General features: G+C 53.4%; 2 protein-coding genes and 1 long non-coding RNA gene across 4 annotated transcripts; 1 reads left to right on the forward strand and 2 right to left on the reverse strand.

Annotated features, from left to right (window-relative positions):
* Nucleotides 1-4,781: 4,781 nt before the first annotated feature.
* LOC311428295 (olfactory receptor 14A16-like) lies at nt 4,782-5,717 on the forward strand (the record flags this gene model as incomplete). The annotated part of the gene is made up of 1 exon (XM_084539819.1): nt 4,782-5,717. One exon carries the CDS (start codon nt 4,782-4,784, stop codon nt 5,715-5,717), a length of 936 nt encoding a protein of 311 aa, XP_084395945.1.
* A 4,896-nt stretch (nt 5,718-10,613) lies between these two features.
* LOC311428300 lies at nt 10,614-12,045 on the reverse strand. 2 transcript variants are annotated; one of them, XR_014687635.1, is made up of 2 exons: nt 11,970-12,045; nt 10,614-11,906 (listed from the first exon to the last, which is right to left on the reverse strand). It is a non-coding gene; the product is annotated as an uncharacterized lncRNA (long non-coding RNA). The 2 variants fall into 2 exon arrangements; XR_014687636.1 differs by having other exon boundaries at nt 11,951-12,035.
* Nucleotides 12,046-12,090: 45 nt separating this feature from the next.
* On the reverse strand, nt 12,091-18,775 carry LOC311428296 (uncharacterized protein; the record flags this gene model as incomplete). The annotated part of the gene is made up of 3 exons (XM_084539820.1): nt 18,498-18,775; nt 16,578-16,622; nt 12,091-15,016 (listed from the first exon to the last, which is right to left on the reverse strand). Exons 1-3 carry the CDS (start codon nt 18,617-18,619, stop codon nt 12,091-12,093), a joined length of 3,093 nt encoding a protein of 1,030 aa, XP_084395946.1. The 5' UTR covers nt 18,620-18,775.
* Between the last annotated feature and the right edge of the window lie 638 nt (nt 18,776-19,413).

Here is a 19,413-nt window from a genome sequence, read left to right on the forward strand (position 1 = left end):
GCAGTGTCATTTCTCCTACTGGGAGAAGATTCATCAAAGAATCACCTTGTCTTCTTCCACTTTTAGGCAGGACACCCAGAATGTGACTGGCAGGGATCACATTTTCCCATGCTGAAGGAAGTGATCACAGGGAGTCAATTGATGCATCTCATTCTGAGTTTGATGTCCTAGGCCTGTAATGGGGCCCAGAACCTTCCTTATCAGCCACAAACCCACACAATTTGGGATTTCTTTCACCTCTGCTCAGATATGTAAAAAATAATATAGGCTAAACTCCCACAGTAATTACAGGAGATAGAGAAGAGCAGTGAGTTGTTCAAATGTAAACACCATTTGACATTTGAGGTGCACAAAGGTGTCTGTCTTAGCGGTAATCCTTTAAGTTAGGACTTCAGAGACTGGGAATGTAGGTATTAGAGTTTTGTCAGTGCAGACTGCCTAAAAATGTGGCCTCCATTTGTGCCTTGTCACTCACCTGGGAGCTGTCCCTTGTCATTTAGCTAAATAATATAAACCTCCCCTTTAACATGTCTCTCTCCTCCCCAAAATTGGGAGTAGATTAATGGAGAAGTGGTAATTTAGAGACAGTACTTTCTAAAAGGTGTTTGAGAGCTTAGGCACATGAGTGGACTGCCCTACATCTAGTAAATTAGGAAGCTCTATCAATTGCCTTGAGGGTAGAGGGGCCTTACAGAAACATCTTGATAGATCAGAACATTGGTCAGTTGCTACAATATAAAATTCAATAAGAACTAATGCCAGATTCTGTACATCAGACCATGTATTCCTGAATGTACATATAGACTGAGGGACAAGTGGATGGAGCATACCTCTGAAAAAAAGGGATCTGGGGGCTGTGGTTCATGGTAAGCTCAGGATAAGTTAACAATGTTCCCTGCATGGACCATGGTGGAGTTGATCCTGTGGGAGGGCAGCATAGCTCTTCAGGAGAGCCATCTTTGGCCCCTTCAATATCTGCTTGGAAGAGTCCTTTGGAGTAAGGCCCTGTATTGAAGAGCAGTCCAAGAAAGGTGGTTAATATTCCAGGACCACCCCCTCCAACATCAAGGGCAGTCCAACCCAAGAAAAACAAACTCAGGTAAAAACAGCAAGAGGCCTGCATGGATGAACCAGAAGCTTCTCACCAAACTCCAGCGCAGAAAAGAAGCATAGACAAGGTGGAAACAAGAACAGATACCCTGAGAGGAATACAAAGGCCTTGTCTGAGCATGTAAGGAAGAATATCGGAAAACTAAAGCACAACTCCAGTGGAATTAGGACAAGGATGTCTAAGGCAGTAAAAATTGCTTCTAGAAGTACACAGGTGACAAAAGAAAGGTTCTGTTATATGTGGACCCACTGCTGAATGAGGCCCAGGATCTGTTGATACAGGACAGGGAAAAGACAAGAGGTGTTGAATTCCTTTTTCACGTCAGTCAGTACTGGCAAGACTGCCCTTCAGGAATCCCTAGTCACGAAGAATGGGGAGAGTCTGGAAGGAAGATGTACACTTGGTGGGAGTGGATCAGATCAGGGCATACTTGACCAAATGGGATACACATATCTATGGGACCTGACGGGATTCACCCATGACAGCAGAGAGAGCTCCCTGATGTCCTTGCGAGGCCACTCCTGGTCATCTTGGATCATTCCTGGTGAGTAGCAGAATGTCCATCCTAGCTCCAAGAAGTATTACTTGAAAAGGCAAATGCCATGTTTCCTAACATTCTCCACACCATCAGTAAAACAAACAAACAAAAAGTTTAGTGTTGTTTAAATAGCTCAATAAATGCATATCTTTTTATTTATGTTCCAGACTCATTTAGCCTCAATTTTGCTTTCCAAACAAAGACTTTTGTAGCCTCTTCCATCTTCTAAGACTCGGTCACATGTTAAAGGAAAGATGAAAACAAAACACTCTTCCAGACAGCTGTTGCACTGTGGTTCTCCAGGGATAAGGTATGTTAGTGCAGAGGGTAAATGTTTTTGAGAGTGTTTAGAAACAGTCATGGAGAGTGTCTACAAAGCATCAAGGGTTTCTGTTTCTCATACTGTACCCCATGCCATGTAGGTTGGAATTGTGCAGGACATGGTGATGGGACACAGCCAGGAGAGCTAACCCAAAGTGTTCAAACTGATGTTCTTCACCATCCAGCAACCCCCTGCAGCCTACCACCTGACTACCAAAAGCATGCCGTGCACACCAAATACACCTGTGAAGAGCAGCTGAGAGAGATGGGATTACCTTGAAGAAAAGAAGACTCCAGGAGATATTATTGTGGTCTTCCAATACATAAATGGGGCCTACCCACATGTGTAGTGACTAGACTAGACTAGACTAGACTAGAACAGAGTAGTTTAGTTGGAAGAGACCTTCAAAGATCATCTAGTCCAACTACCTGACCTCTTCAGAGCTAAACAAAAGTTACAGCATGTCAATGAGGGCAATGTCCAAATGCTTCTTGAACATTGACAGGCCTAGAACTACAAGCAGGTCTCAAGGAATCCTATTCCAGTGTTTGACCACCCTCACAGTACAGAAATTTTTCCTACTCTCCAATCTGGACCTCCCCTGGTGCATCTATGTGCCATTCCCACACTTTCTCTGATCAGTTCCCAGTGAGAAGAGGTCATCAGCTCCCTCTCCACTTGCCCTCCTAAGACAGTGGCTGAAAGCAATGAGGTCGCTCCTCAGCCTTCTTTTCTCCACACTAGACAAACCAAGTTTCTTCAGCCTCTCGTCATTGGACATTCCCTTTTACTAGTATTCCCTGTTTTCCCTTGGTTTCCCAACTGACAAGATTCCTGGTGAGATAACCTCGCTGGAAAAAGCATTTTCTCTCTCTCCCATGCTCTCACCAGTCAGTGTGACTGACCAGGTCTGGCTCCCTTCACTGCCTCCTTTATCACTTGTTGGTTAGGTTTGTGCCCCAGATGTGTTGTGCTTTATCCCCAGGAGGTAGCCAAGCACCACACAGCCACTCTCTCCCTCCTCTCTCTTAACAGAACAGGGAGAGAAAGATTGGAGAAATAGCTGGAGAAACTCTATCAGGGAGTGTAATGATAGGACAAGGGGCAGTGCTTTTAAGCTAGAAAAGAGTAGATTTAGATCAGATATAAAGAAGAAACTCTTCACGCAGTGGGTGGTGAGACACTGGAAGAGGTTGCCCAGAGAAGTGGTGGATGCTCTCTCCTGGTAGAGTCCAATGTCAGGTTGGATGAAACCTTGAGCAAACTGATCTAGAGGGAAGTGACTCTGCCCATTTAAGAGTGACTGGAACTAGACCTTAAGGTCCCTTCCAACCCCAAACATTCTATGATTCCATGAGCTTGCTGGCCAACAATTGGTTGTGTAGTCTGTGTAGACAGAGGGATTTCATTTGCTGTGAAAAAGATTCCTTCTCCTCAACGTTAACAAGTGCTTGGAAGAAACAGAATACAGCTCTCAGTCAATTTGTGGGTGTCCTAACTAATAAAAGGTCAGGAAAAATGATTCCCATAATGAACTCTTATTTTGATTTAGGAGAAAAAATATAACTGGAAGTAGGTGTCTCTCTCTAGCTGCCAGAAGGAAGAGCAGTGATTACATCAGTGTGATTCAAAGTTTTTTTCCCCTGGAGGCCCAGGGACTTGTCAAGAGCTCCCTGTGCTGCTGAGCTGGGCCGGGCTCCTGGGCCCAAGGGGAGCTCCTGGCAAGCGGGCAGTGCTGCTGAGAGACAGCTCTGCCCAGGAGCAGCTCCTCTGCACAGCACAGCAGCAGGGCTGGGGGCACTGCCTGCAGGGGACAAGGGCAGCTGAGAGAAGGGAGGGAGATGTTAAAGGCAGTGTGGAGGGGGGATGCTGAGAGCTCACTGCGGGAGAAATCTTCAGAGCCCTGAACAGGGTAAGTCTCTGGTTGCAGGGCAACACAGCTGTTGTTCCTGGTGCCATCTGCAGATTTGCTGGCACACCCCACAGCACATGGGATCTTTCTGGAGGACACTTAAGAGTTCCTAAGATAGGAGAAGAACAAGGTCCAGAGCAGGGACTACCTGCCAAAGCTGTCAGAGGGACAGGACATGAGGGTTCCTTCTTTAAGGGCCAGCTGCAGGCTGTGCAGCCAGAGTACAGGCAGGGGAGGCCAGGGCTGTGGTGCAGAGCAGGGTCCCTGCTTTGGCCCAGGGGCTGTGTGCCAGGGCAGGGTCTCTGCCGCCTGCCAGGCTCAGCACTCAGCCTGCCCAGGGAACTGCCCAGGGCACTGCGGGGAGAAGCTGTGGGTGGACGGAGCCCCCTGAAACAGGCAGGACAGGCAGGGTCCTGCTGGTGCCCAGAGGCTGCTGCCTGGGGCAGGCTGCTAAGAGGTCCACAGCACCCCCAGGCCATCTTTGGGGGAGATTCTTGATGGGGAGCACCAGCGCCTGCACTATCTAAATGAAAGGCACTCTCAGGAGTCTATGCTTCTGTTTTGCTGCCATGAAGGACAGTAAGGAGAATTGTAATGGATCAGTCCCTGATATTCTTTACTATATACAGCAGGGTAGTACTGACACTTCCGAAGCCCACAGAGGACACAGAGGATTAACCTGATAATTATTGTATCCCTAGGGAAAAAAATAAAATAAAAATAAAAATAAAAACTAAATATTTTACAAGATGTAGCATGTATTCTTCACAGGGAAAAGACTGTGATTCTTGCTGAGAAGGTTTCAGGGAAATTTGGTTTAGGTTTTGCTCAGAAAACACTATCTAAAATTCCTCTTTAAATTTCTCAATGGACAGACTAATACACCCAAAGCCAGCAAATGTCCAACAGCAGCTTCCCCACAGAGTTCCTCCTCCTGCCATTTGCAGATACACGTGAGCTGCAGCTCCTGCACTTCGCGCTCTTCCTGGGCATCTACCTGGCTGCCCTCCTGGGCAACGGCCTCATCCTCACAGCCATAGCCTGCAACCACCGCCTCCACACCCCCATGTACTTCTTCCTCCTCCACCTCGCCCTCCTCGACCTGGGGTCCATCTCCACCACTGTTCCCAAAGCCGTGGCCAATTCCCTGTGGGACACCAGGACCATCTCCTATTCAGGATGCGTTGCCCAAGTCTTTTTTCTCTTCTTCTTGCTTGGAGCAGAATATTCCCTTCTCACCGTCATGGCCTATGACCGCTACGTTGCCATCTGCAAGCCCCTGCACTACGGGACCTTTATGAGCAGTAGAGCTTGTATGAAAACAGCAGCAGCTGCCTGGGGTGGAAGTTTTTTCTATTCTGTGCTGCACACGGCCAATACATTTTCCATACCACTCTGCCAAGGCAATGCCCTGGACCAGTTCTTCTGTGAAGTCCCCCAGATCCTCAGGCTCTCTTGCTCGGATGCCTACCTCAGGGAACTTTGGGTCATTGCAGTTAGTCTTTGTTTAGCTTTGGGGTGTTTTGTTCTCATTGTGCTGTCCTATGTGCAAATCTTCAGGGCTGTGCTGAGAATGCCCTCTGAGCAGGGCCAGCACAAAGCCTTTTCCACGTGCCTCCCTCACCTGGCTGTGGTCTCCCTGTTCATCAGCACTGGCACAGTTGCCTACCTGAGACCCCACTCCATCTCCTCCTCATCCCTGGATCAGGTGGTGGCAGTCCTGTACTCGGTGGTGCCTCCAACGCTGAATCCCTTCATCTACAGCATGAGGAACCAGGAGCTGAAGGATTCCCTGAAAAAACTGATTCTGTTGGCAGTACTTCAGCAGGACTAAGCCACCCACATTTATGCACATTTTTTGTTGTTGTTGCAGTTTGTTTGTTTGTTTTCTTGTGCTTTGGACATTTTTCTCTGACTACCCTGTTTGGGCATGAATGTCTGGATTTGTCTCACTCCTCCAGAGGCACAAGCCCAGTCCCTCTGTCCCAGAAGCCATCTTTAAATGTATTTATGTCAGAGCTGTACTCCTTTTCCACCTCTCTGTAATAAAAGGGGATGTCTTCAGTGCTGTGTCTGAAGTTTGAGACTTTTTTCCATTTGATGGAGTCAAGAATACGCCCAAGAAATTGCACCCTAACAGGGCCTGCTGTTAACCTTGTGTTCTCCATGTGCAGATGAGATCATCGGGTGATTTTATAGGGAATTTTGGGATGGATTCAGCTCTTATCTGTGGGTGCCCAGAGCCACTGGAGATGGGACTGGTCAGGACATATCTGCTCAGGGGTGTCCAGCATGTGACAGGACTCGTGTCAGATGCTGATGTCTGAACCCAGGAGAGCACAGGGATTATTCACAGACAGCCCGTTTCTAGGGGTGGGCAGCAAATGCAGCTTCAGATCGTCACCCAAAGGGCTAAGTGGAAAACTACCTGGGCTAATTAGGGCTCTGTAGTCCAATGACAGGCAGCAGAGACACAGAGGTTGCAGGGAAGGGAGCCTGAGGAATGACTCACGTCCCCTTCAATGAAGAGCCATAGCTGGGATCTAAGGACATGGTCTGAGCCACTTGAAATTCCCTGTGGTTGCCCTGAACTCCTACAACAGCCACAGATCACACGGATGTCCCTGGAGAAGGGGCTGCAGGTGGTCAGGTTGTGTTGCTTCCCACAACCATGCTGTTCCTCTGGGTGGTGGCAAGTTTTCCAACGGGATCAAAGAAGGTAAAGCAAAGTGACAGCAAGCAGGCTCAGCAGGTCCTCGGCACCCCAGCACAGAGCCACAGTCCCATAACCTCCAGCAGGAAAAAAATTTGTTCCCCTCCTCCAGAGGGAAACAAAACCCGTCTGGGCTTTCCTTGCTTCTTAGACAATTTCCAGCAGCTCACGCAAGAAGTCAGTGCTGATGAGAGGTCTGCGACTCAAAGGTGCTTTAGCCTGGCCCAGGAGAGCAGCTCCTGTGCAGCAGGAGGAGGTGACATGCTTTGACCCGCTGAAAATGCCTTCATGAGCTGGTACCCAGGAGGAAATGGGCCAGGAGGGGCAGGAGCGGGAGGGAATGGGATCACACAGGCACAACCCCATCCTGCTGGCTGCTGTGCTGGGCGTAGACTCAGCAAGAGAGGCAGGCTACTTGGCTCTTCCCCCTAAAATCCCTAAAGCCCTAACCCTAAAATCCCTTACAACCCTAACCCTAAAAACCCTAAAGCCCTAACCCTAAAAACCCTTCCAACCCTAACCCTAAAATCCCTTACAGTCCTAACCCTAAAAATCCTAAAGCCCTAACCCTAAAAACCCTTACAACCCGAGGCTCTGCTACATGGGCTCCAGGACCCAAACCAGCATGGTGTCCCACAGAAAAATTCTCAGTAAAGCTGTTTGTCATTACAGAATCACCCAATAATTAGGACTGGAAGAGTCCAGTCCAAGCCCTTCAAGCATCATTAGCAGGAGCAGGATTTCCAGGACTGCATCTATACATGCTTTGAGTATCTCCAAGGAAAGAGACTCCGAAACCTCTGTGGGTGGCCAGTTTCAGTGGTCTGTACTGGTGCTTGGGGTTATTCCTCTGCAGGGCAGGACCCTGCACGTGCCCTTGTTGACCTTCATGAGGTTCCCCTTCGCCCAACCCTCCAGCCTGTTGAGGTTCCTCTGAATGGCAGCACGGACCTCTGGGGTATCGGCCACTCCTCCCAGCTTGATGTCATCCAAAAACTTGCTGAGGGTGCCCTCCGTTCCATCATCCAGGTCTCTGATGAATAAATTAACACTGGACCCAGTACTGGCCCCTGGGGAACACCAAGGTGCCACCCAAGAATTTGAAGGGAAAAATCACGGAGAAAGACCCCGGACTCCAAAAACTAGATTGGTTAAAAGGGCCAGTATGGATTGGAACTATGTCAGGGTGGAGTTATCATACAAATGATAAAATATACTGAATAAAAATAAAAATAAATCATAAAAAGAAGGAACCAAATGTAACAGCGGTACCTCCCAGGAGGCACGCAGCTCGAGCTGTCCATCGTATGAATTGCTAATAAATAAAGACGAAGGAGAGTCAATCCGATCTACTGAAAAGGCAATTCCCAAAAAAAAATACTGGAGGGGGCAGAAGCGTAAGTCCTTCAACACAAGGTGGCAGCAGCGTAATTCCTTCAACTCGAGGTGGCAGCAATGTGGTTCCTTCAACACGAGGTGGCAGCAGCACAACTCCTTCAATACAGGCGGCCGCAGAGAGATTCCTTCAACCGCTGCCCTTGTCTCACTCCAAGAAGGACATGGAGGGGCTGGAGCCCGTCCAAAGAAAGGCAACGAAGCTGGTGAAGGGTCTGGGGAACAGGGCTGCTGAGAGAGCTGGGGTTGTCTAGCTTGGGGAAGAGAAGGCTCAAGACCTTCTTGTACTTTACAACTACCTTAAAGGTTTCCGTGGGGTGAGGATTGGGTTCTTCTCCCAAGCACCAAGTGATAAGACAAGAGGAAATGGCCTCAAGTTGCACCGGGGGAGGTTTAGATTGGTTATTAGGGGACATTTCTTCACCGAAAGGGTGGTGCAGCATTGGAATGGGCTGCCCAGGGAATCAGTTGAGTCGCCATCCCTGGAGGTCTTCAAGAAACACGTAGATGTAGAGTTTAGTGGTAGGTTAAGGGTTGGACCAGGAGATCTTAGAGGTCTTTTCCAACCTCAGTGATTGTATGATTCTGTGCTTCAGCTGCACAGAGCTGTGCTGGGGAGCTGATCGTGATGCGATATGGTATGGAACATCCCTTTGGACACTTGGGGTCAGCTGTCCTGGCTCTGTCCCCAGATCCAGAGCACAGCACCACACCAGCTACTAGGAAGGAAAATAACTCTAACCCAGCCAAAAGCAGGAAATTATCCACCCCTTCTTCCATAACATCTATGTCATGCTCAGGTCTTACTCTTCCCAATACAGTTACTCGTCCTCTTCCTCATAAGTTACTCATCCTTTGATATACACAGATATCATTCTCTTAATCTATGAGTTGTCCCATGGATTATTCTTGACAGTAGATATCCCGTAGATGATTCTGGATCATTTCATGCTGAAACCAGCCCTGGTTCCATCACCGCTGAACATGTCCATTTCTGGTCAGCATCACTTTTTAATTAACCCGGGTTATTCTTACCGTCATGCCACTGATGTGACGTAGAGCAATCATAGTGGTGATGACATTCGGTATTATACAGTAATTAACATCAGCCCATTAACTCATGGGCTGTCCCCACCCAACATTAAATCCCTTTGAGGTACACATCGGACCACCCCATTCCTCTGCATCACCCACCAAGGAAACCCATGTTCTTGAGCAAAACCTATCCCAAAAATGGGTTTTCGTTTGCCTGAGGCAGGCACATCCCAGACTCCCTTCCCCAGCATGTTTTTTTACGTGCACTACAAGAACTTTATCCCCTTCTACAGTATGTAACGGGTTTGATTGGGCAGGTCCAGCTCAGTTGGATGATCCCCTCGTGTTGATAAACCAGGTGACCTTTGCCAGCTGTATATCCCAATTTTTGCATGTCCCAGCACCTTCAGTGTAGTCTTTTACAACCCATTGTATCCCTCGATTTTCCCTGGCAATATCAACTCAATACCGTGCCCTTTGACCCCAGTGTCTATAAGGTTGTTTTGGAAATGAGCCCCATCATCTGACTCAATTCTTTCCGGGGTGCCTTGACACCATAAGACCTACTTTATGAGGCCCAGGATAGAATTCCTGGTGAAATGGGGCACGGGACATGTTTCCAGGCACCCAGTGGCTGTTTCCACCACTGTAGGCACATGGTGGGTTTGTGGGAAGGGGATAAAACCAAACAATCCCTAGTTATTATTATTATATATATATAGAACTATATCTCCCTGGAGATATTAGTGGGGAAATTGGGGTTCTGGGTGGGAACTGGGAGCTCTGGGGATATTTGGTGGGGAAATGGTGGTCCTAGAAAAGTAATGGGGGGTTTTGGGGTTCCCTGGGTGGGTTCTGGGGTAATTAGAGGAAAGTGAGGGCTAGATCTTGGGGTGGTCCCAGGGGGTTCTGGGGATATTTGGATGGGTCTGAGAGGGGAAATGGGCATTCTGGTGTGGAAAAGTGGGGACTCTGGGGGAAAAAATGGGGGCCTTGGAGGATGGTGGGGGGAGATTTGGGGGGAAATGAAGGGTCCCAAGGATACTGGGGTGGGAAATGAGGCCCTGATGGGGTCCTGGGGGATGCTTGGGGTGGGGGGAGGGGTTCTGGGGATATTGCAGGAGGAGGTCTGAGGGGGGGGAAATGGGGGATTGGGGGAAATGGAGGGCTCTGGGGAGGCCCTGGGGGGCTCCTGGGGGAGCTCTGGGGTTATTGAGGGAGTCTGAGAGGAATATGGGGTTCTGGGGGGCAAATAGAGGTACTGAAGGGTATTCCGGAAGATTCTTGGGGAGGCTGAGGATAACGAGGGGTTCCCAGAGGGAAAGTGGGTCGTTCTGGGGGGCCCTGGAAATATTAGGAGGGTCTGGGAGAGCCTACGGGTTCCTGGATGCTCCCCTTTCATCCCACCCTTTGCTCAAAAACCTTGGTTTTCCCCCCATTTTGCAGCCAGGCTTTGCCACGGTGGCGAGGAGTCCTTGGGGACACTGGGGACCCTCCCCACGTGCTTCCTGAATGTACCTTATCCCCAAAAATGTCCTCCCCAAAATTCACACACACACTTGTGGACATAGCAAGGGACAAGCAGAACAGGGGGATCCTTGATTTATTGGGACCCCCCCCCCTCCTTACAACAGAGGCTTCAATGCCCCAGGGCAGCATGGGGGAACTGCCTCTCAAGCCCTGCTTTACGGGGGAGAAAAATAACACTTTTGGGGTCCTTTGGGGTGACAACAGGCTCTTTGGGGTGAGAAAAGCCATTCTGGGGTCTTTTCAGAGGGAAACCTGGTGGTTTGTGGTGAGAAAAACTGGTTTGGGGTCCTTTTGGAGGGGAAGAGTCCGTCTGGGGTGAGAAAAGCCTTTTTGGGGTCTGTTAGGTACACGAGCTGGTGGTCTGGGGTGAGAAAAGCCCCTTTCAGAATGTTTTAGAGGGGCACGTGGCATTTTGGGGTGAGAAAAGTTGTGTCAGAGTCCATTTGGAGAAGAACATGGCAGTTTAGGGTGAGAAGAGCAATAGTTGTGTCTTTTAAGAGGAACCTGGTGGTTTAGGATGAGGAAAGCCATTTTTAGATCCTTCAGAAGGGGAACAGGCTTTTGGGGATGAGAAAAGCCAGTTTTCAGTTCTTTTTGAGGAGAGCCTGGCCATCTGGGGTAAGAAAAGATATTTTTTTGGTCCTCTAGCACAGCAACAGGGGCTTTGGAGCGAGAAAAGGTCATTTCAGAGGTGAGCCTGGTATTTGGGGCTGAGAAAAGCCACGCGTGGGTCCTTTGGAAGAGGAGCACGGTGTTTTGGCGTGATAAAAATCTTGATGGGCCTGACGGGAGGGGAACCAGCAGGCTGGGATCAGATAAAGCTTTTTGGGGTCTGTTTGGAGGGGAACAGTTGGTTTGGGGTGAGAACGGCCCTACTGTGGGCTTCCCTACAGGCAGCTGTTCGCCACCCTATAGCCAGTTCTCCTCCACCCTATGGCCAGGTTCTCCTCCACCCTATGGCTGGTTCTTCTCAACCCTATGGCTGGTTCTCCACCCTATGGATGATTCTCCACTCTATGATTGGTTCTCCACCCTATGGTTGGTTCTCCACCCTATAGCCGGTTGTTGGCCTCCACCCTATGGACGGTTCTTCTCAACCCTATGGATGGTTCTTCTAGACCCTATAGATGGTTCTTCTTGACCCTATGGATGGTTCTCCACCATATGGATGATTCCCCACCCTATGGTTGGTTCTCCTTCACCTCTATCCTATGGTTGGTTCTCCACCCTATGGCCACTTGTTGGCCTCCACCCTATGGATGGTTTTTCTTGACCCTATGGATGGTTCTCCATGATATGGATGATTCTCCACCCTATAGATGGTTCTCCACCCTATGGTTGGTTGTTGACCTCCACCCCATGGATGGTTCTCCACCCTATAGATGGTTCTCCACCCTGTGGTTGGTTGTTGACCTCCACCCCATGGATGGTTCTCCACCCTATGACCAACTCTTGACCCCCCCCCCACCACCAATTGGCGTCCTCCACCCTCCACCTGGTTCTCCCCCACCCTATATCCAGTTATCCCCCCCACCTACGCCTGCTCCTCTTTCTCCCCGCGCCTCCCCGCCCCCAAGCCTTCCTCCTCCTCCCCCTCACCCCCTTCTCCCCACCTCAACGCCTTCTTCAGCCGCGCCCAGAAGAGGGGCTGGGCGGGGGGCTCGGGGGGCCAGCGCAGGTAGGTGCGGCGCAGCAGCACCCGCCGCATGCGGTGGTAGGCGGACAGCTCGGCGTCACCCACGTCCTCCAGCAGCACCAGCACCAGGACGTCGCGGCGCTCGTCCAGCAGCCGGTAGCTGGCCAGCTGCACCTCCATGGAGCACCACTCGCTGCGCAGGTAGCTGCGGCTCACCACGCACACCGTCTTCCGGCTGTTGTAGACGGCGTCCACGATGTTGTCGATGATGCTGCGGCCCGGCTGGAAGTCGCGGTGGTGGAGGCAGAGCCGGAAGGAGTCGCGTTCCAGCTCGGGCACCAGCTCCTGGAGCACCCAGCTTTCGTCGGCCGAGTTGTAGGACACGAAGCTGTCGTAGACGTAGCGCTCCTCCTCCCGCCGCCACTGCTGGTTGACCCAGCAGCGCAGCAGGTACCAGTGGTACTTCAGCCGCCAGTAGGCGCGGTGGTAGACCACGGGCACCACCAGCAGCAGCAGCACCACCGGCACCGTCCCGGTGAAGAGGTAGAAGCCCAGGTCCAGGAAGCAGACGCGGGTGTCGAAGCTGTGGACGTAGGCGTGGTGGCGCAAGCCGCAGGTGTAGTTGTAGGGGTAGACCACCTGCACGCGGCTGTTGTTCAGCCAGCTCTGCAGCCACGTGTTGTCACACGTGCAGCTCAGCGGGCACTTGCGCAGGTCCAGGTAGCGCAGGGAGGGCAGCCGGCTGGCCACGCTGTAGTTGAAGGTCTTCAGCTCGTTCTTGGCCAGCTTGAGCACCCGCAGCCGGCTGAGGTTGCCGAAGACCTCCAGGGTGAGCGAGTGCAGCCCCACGTTCTCCAGGTCCAGGGTGAGCAGGTTGCCCAGGTTCCTGAAGACGCCGTCGGGCAGGTCCTGCATCCCGTTGCTGCTGTCCGCCAGCGTCAGGAACGTCAGCTGGCCCAAATCCTGGAAGACGTCGGCGGGGATGGCCAACAGCTTGTTCTGCGACAGCGAGAGCGACCGCAGCCCCACCAGCCCCTGGAAGAAGCGGTGGGGCAGCACCTTCAGCCCGTAGGGCTGCTGCGCCTGCATCTTCAGGTCGTAGAGGCGGCTGAGGTTGCGGAAGGGGGGCTGCTGCCGCTGCCGCTGCGTGATGTACTGCAGGTTGTTGGCCTGCAGGTCCAGCACGCCCAAGGTGGCCTGCACCGGGGCGAAGACCTCGCTGCGCACCTCCAGCAGCCGGTTGCGGTCCAGGTACAGCTTGCTCAGGACGGGCACCCCCAGCAGCGAGCGGGAGGCCAAGTGGCGCAGGTTGTTGCCCCCCAGGTCCAAGGTCTGGAGGCTGGCCAAGCCCCTGAAGACGCCGGGGAAGAGGACGGAGACGCGGTTGTTGCGCAGGTTGAGGGTGCGCAGGCTGCCGAGGTCGACGAAGGAGCCCTGGTAGAGGTCGGTCAGGAGGTTGTTGTCCAGCCGCAGCTCCGTCAGGTTGCCAAGCCCCCTCAGAGCCTCCCGGTCCAGCCGGGCCAAGCTGTTGATGTTGAGCTTCAAGACCCGCAGGGCCGGGGCGTAGGCGAAGGCCCCGGGCCCGATGGTCAGGATGCGGTTGTAGCGGAAGGAGATGTTGGCCAAGCGCGGCAGCTCCGCCACCTTCCCGCAGGAAGGCAGCCGCTGCAGGAGGTTGTGCTCCACCGTCAAGGCCTCCAGCTCCCTCCGCTGCTCCCCCCGCAGCAAAGGGCCCACGCAGCCCACCCACCGCAGCCGGTTGTAGGACAGGTCCAGCTCCTTCAGCAAGGGGCAGGAGGCCAGCGTGCCGTTCGGCAGCTTCTGCAAGCCGTTGTGCTGCAGCTTCAGCCTCCGCAAGGCCCGGGGGCCCTTCAGCTTCTGGCACACCTTCTCCACCCCGCCTTTCCCCAGCGTCAACCCGGAGAAATCCAGGCTGTGGGGGCGGACGTCGGAGACCTCCAGCAGGCGGAAGACGTCCAAGGGGTTGCCGGAGAGGTGGAGGAGGCTGAGGTTGCGCAGGCGGAGCGGGGCGAAGGCCTCGGCCCGCGCGATGCCGTTGTAGGAGAGGTCGAGGGTCCGCACGTGCCGCAGGGTGGCCGGGCTGGCCCCCAGCAGCCCCCCCAGCGAATTGTTGCACAGATGGAGGTTGACCAACGAGGCCGGCAGCGGCGGGCCCGGCCCCAGCGCCGTCAAGTTGTTGCAGCACAGGTCCAAGGTCCGCAGCCTCCCCAGCCCCTTCACCGCCTCCGCCACCGCCCCCAGCCCCTCCAGCCGCCCTCCCCGCAGCGACAAGCAGCGGAGGTTGACCAAGGGCGCCAAGGCCCCCGGGGACACCGAGCCCAGCGGGTTCCTCCGCAGCCACAGCGACGACAGGTTGCCCAAGCCGGCGAAGACGCCGTCGTCCAAGGCGGCCAAGCGGTTGTAGGACAGGTCGAGGGCCGAGAGCTCCCCGAGGCCGTCGAAGGCGCCGGGGGCGAGGGTCTGCAGGCGGTTGTAGGCCAGGTCGAGGGTGCGGAGGCGAGGCAGGCGGGCGAAGGAGGCCGGCGGCAGGAGGCGCAGGGCGTTGTGCGAGAGGTTGAGGGCGTAGGTGCGGGGCGGGAGGTCGGACACGGCCGGCCCCGGGGACTCCAGGTAGCGTTGGATGCAGCGGAAGAGTCCCGGGTCCCAGGCGGCCTCGATGCAGTTGCGGAAGCCGTAGGGGAGCGCGGGCGGAGGCAGCGTCGCCGTCACCGCCACCGCCACCAGCAGGGCCAGGGGGTGGCGGGCGGGGAGGAGGAGGAGGAGCGGGAGGAAGGAGGAGGAGGAGGAGCGGGAGGGGCGGGGCCTGGGGGGAGATAGGAGGGTTGGGGGCGGGGCCAGTAGGACCCAGTGATGCCCAGTATAACACAGTGACCCCTCCCAGTAGGACCCATAGCCACCCAGTATAATCCAGTGATCAGTTCCAGGATAACCCAGTGGCCCTTCCCAGTAGGGCCCAGTGCCACCCAGTATAAACCAGTGCTGCCCAGGATAACCCAATGACCCCTCCCAGTAGGACCCAGTGCCACCCAGTATAATCCAGTGATCAGTTCCAGGATAACCCAGTGGCCCCTCCCAGTAAGACCCAGTGCCACCCACTATAATCCAGTGACCCTTCCCAGGATGACCCAGTGATCCCTCCCGGTAGAACCCAGTGATGCCCAGTATAAAACAGTGCTGCCCAGTATAACCCAGTAACCCTTCTTAGGATGACCCAATGCCATCCAGGAAAACCCAGTGATCCCTCCCAGTAGGATCCAGTGCTACCCAGTATAAAACAGTGCTGCTCAGTATAACCCAGTGACCCCTCCCAGTAGGACCCAGTGCCACGCAGAAGAACCCAGTGCAACCCAGTATAAGCCAGTGAACCCTCACAGTAGAACCCACTGCCCTCTCACTACCCTTCTCCCAGCATAACCCAGCACCCTCTCCCAGTATACCCCACTGCCCCCCCAGTATAACCCAGTGCCCCTCTCCCCAAATAACCCACTGCTGTGCAGTATAACCCAGTGCCACCCCACTGCCCTCCTCCCAGTATAACCCAGTGCTGCCCAGTATAATCCAGTGCCACCCCACCCTTCTCCCACTATTACCCACTACCCCCTCCCAGTATACCCCACTGCTTCCCAGTGTATCCCAGTGCCCCACTCCCAAATAACCCACTTCTGTGCAGTATAACCCAGTATTACCTCCCCTGCCCTCCTCCCAGTATAACCCAGTGCTGCTCAATATAATCCATTGCCACCCCTCCCTTCTCCCAGTATTACCCAGTTCCCCCTCCCAGTATACCCCACTGCTTCCCAGTGTATCCCAGTGCCCCACTCCCAAATAACCCACTGCTGTGCAGTATAACCCAGTATTACCTCCCCTGCCCTCTGCCCAGTATAACCCAGTGCTGCCCAGTATAATCCAGTGCCACCCCTCCCTTCTCCCACTATTACCCACTACCCCCTCCCAGTATACCCCACTGCTTCCCAGTATATCCCAGTGCCCCACTCCCAAATAACCCAGTGCTATGCAGTATAACCCAGTGCCACCCCACTGCCCTCCTCCCATATAACCCAGTGCTGCCCAGTATAATCCAGTGCCACCCCACCCTTCTCCCACTATTACCCACTACCTCCTCCCAGTATACCCCACTGCTTCCCAGTATATCCCAGTGCCCCACTCCCAAATAACCCAGTGCTATGCAGTATAACCCAGTGCCACCCCACTGCCCTCCTCCCATATAACCCAGTGCCACCCAGTATAACCCAGTGCACCCCCACCTCCCAGTATAACCCAGTGTACAACTGGAAAGGGACAGGGAGGTGAGGATTTGGGGACAGGGACAGGACAGGACTGCGTGGGCCCCGTTACCCCCTCACCGTGCCATCCCGTCCGCTGGTTCGGTCATCCTCGGCTGCTTTCTCCTTTTTGGGGTGGAAAAAGGAAGTTTTGGTATCACTTCATGTCAACGCTGACGTGGGCGGTGGGGGGCTCCTGTCACACACCATGGGGGGGGGGGGGGGGGCGGCGGTGGCACCTGTCCCCAACATCTACGTCAACCGGGTCCCCATGCCCCCAGTGTCCCCAAGTCCCCCCCCCATGTCCCCATATCCCTATCTACCCACGTCCCCTCATGTCCCCAATGTCTCCCCCATGTCCCCAATGTCCCTATGTCTCCCCACACATCCCCCAACTTCCCCCCCATGTCCCAAATATCCTCCCATGTCCCCATATCCCTATCTACCCATGTCCCCCCCCACGTCCCCATATCCCTATGTCCCCCCACGTCTCCCCACATCCTCCCATATCCCCATGTCCCCCCATGTCCCCATAACCCTATGTCCCCCCACGCCCCCCCCACGTCCCCATATCCCTACATCCCCCCACGTGTCCCCCATGTCTGCCCACATCCCATCCATGTCCCCAATATCCCCCCATGTCCCCATGTTCCTACCTACCCACATCCCCCCCAACGTCCCCCATGTCCCCATATCCCCCCCATCTCCCCCCCATGTCTCCCCACATCCCCTCCACATCCCAAATATCCTCCCATGCCCCTCAAGTCCCCCCCTTATCCCTACCTACCCATATCCTCCCCATGTCCCCAACGTCCCCCCACGTCCCCATATCCCTATCTACCCACATCCCCTCATATCCCCAACGCCCCCCATGTCCCCAGTGTCCCTGTGTCCCCCCACACCCATGTCCCCTCCATGTCCCCATGCCCCCCACCGCTTTCGTGCCCTGTCCCACCAGGTGCTGCTCTCACTTCCCTTTCCCCCCCCGCCCTGCACCGTGCGACCCACTGGTTTTGGTTCCTCCTCGGGGGGGGGAGGGCACTGGGTAGTGCAGTGCGGGACTGGGTGCAACTGGGTTGTACTGGGAGGGGGGCAGCAGCTGAGGTCGGGTGGTAGAAGGGGAGCGGTGGGCGAGGACAAAGGGAAGGGAAGCCAGAACGAGGTGGGGTGGGTCCCAGGAGGCTCTCAAGGCCTCTAATGAGCTCTGGAGGCCTCTAATGAGCACCAGAAGCCTCTAATGAGTGCTAGAGGCCACTAACGAGCACCAGGGGCCCCTAATAAGTGCTAGAGACCTCTAACAAGCAACGGAGGCCTCTAATGAGTGCTAGAGGGCTCTAACAAGAACTAGAGACCTCTAACGAACTCCAGAGGCCTCTAATGAACTCCAGAGGCCTCTAACCAACTCTAGATGACTCTAACGAGCACTGGAGGCCTCTAATGAACTCCAGAGGCCTCTAATGAGCTCTTGAGGCCTTTAACAAGCACTAGATGTCTCTAACGAGCATCAGAGGCCTCTAATAAGTGCTAGAGGCCTCTAACAAACTCTAGAGGCCTCTAACGAGTGCTAGAGACCTCTAATGAATTCTAGGGGATTCTAATGAGCACAGTTGACTGACCTGGGCCCACAGAACAGTTTGGGTTGGAAGGGACCTCAAAGCCTACCCCGTTCTAAGCCCCCCCACCATGGACAAGGACGTCTCCCATCAAACTAGGTTGCCCAGGGACCGACCAACCTGGCCTTGAATACACCCAGGGATGGGGCACCCACCACCCCTCTGGGCAACCTGTTCCAGTGCCTCACCACCCTCAGAGTGAAGAATTTTTTCTGAATATCAAATCTAAATCTCCCTTCTTTTAGTTTAAAACCCCTTTTCCTGTTGGCCTCTTCAGATACTGGAAGGTCTCTACAAGGTCTCACTGGAACCTTCTCTTCTCCAGGCTGAACAACCCCAAATTTCTCAGTTTTTCTTCACAGACAAAAGAATTTTTGAAATGTCCTACCTCCTTCTGATATCGGGGAAGGCCAAGCTCCCCTTTAAGTGGAGAAGCCAGGTCTGGAGCTGCTTGTGCAGAAGATGCGTTGTGGATTTCAAAGAAAATGGTTGATCTTCTGTCCTCGGCATGTTCCTTGTTATGACCAACACCGTAGACCAGTGGATTTTGGAGAAAATTCCTGAGAGAGTGGAGGCCACGATGCAGATGGAGGCTCGGATAGCAGAGGCTGTGGAGATGTGGTGGTTTCACCCTGGTGGGCAGCTGAGGTCCGCCACGCCGCTCGCTCAAAGGAAATGGGGGAGAAAATGTGATGGGGAAAAAAAGACTCACGCATTGAGATAAGGACAATATAATTAAAGGGGAAAAATTAAAAAAAAAAAAAAATAACAAGTAAATAAATAAGAGGTTAGGCCCATTACGCTGCTTGCTCAAAGGAGGAAGGGGTGGGGGGGGAGAAAATATGATAGGGGAAATATGGCTCATGCATTGAGATAAGGATAATTTAAATAAAATGAATAATAATAATAAAAAAAGGTTAAAAATAAATAAAAGGTTAAAATGAAAGCAAAGGCCACGCAGAAGCAATGAGAGAGCAATCTTTCTCCACTTCCCATCAGCAAGTGCTCTTTGGCCGCATTTTGGGAAGCAGGGCCTCTGCGCATCGCGGGTGGTTGGGACACTTTCATAACAAGCCCCCATCCTCCTCCTTCCCCTTTCATGATTTTTTTTGTTGTTTTTGGTTTTTTGTTTGTTTTTTTTTTTTGCCGTGTGACATCTCAAGAGCTGCGCAGGAGGTGGCCATCTTAGAAGAGCCCTGCCACCAAGGGGAGGAGGATTTACGAGAGCATTTCAGGATGTGGCGCGGTGTCAAACGTAGAGCCCCCGACCGCTGTGAGAAGATGGCAGCCTCCGTCCCCACCAC

This window comes from Aythya ferina, assembly GCF_964211825.1.
Source record: "Aythya ferina genome assembly, contig: HAP1_SCAFFOLD_37, whole genome shotgun sequence".
Taxonomy (NCBI): domain Eukaryota; kingdom Metazoa; phylum Chordata; class Aves; order Anseriformes; family Anatidae; genus Aythya; species Aythya ferina.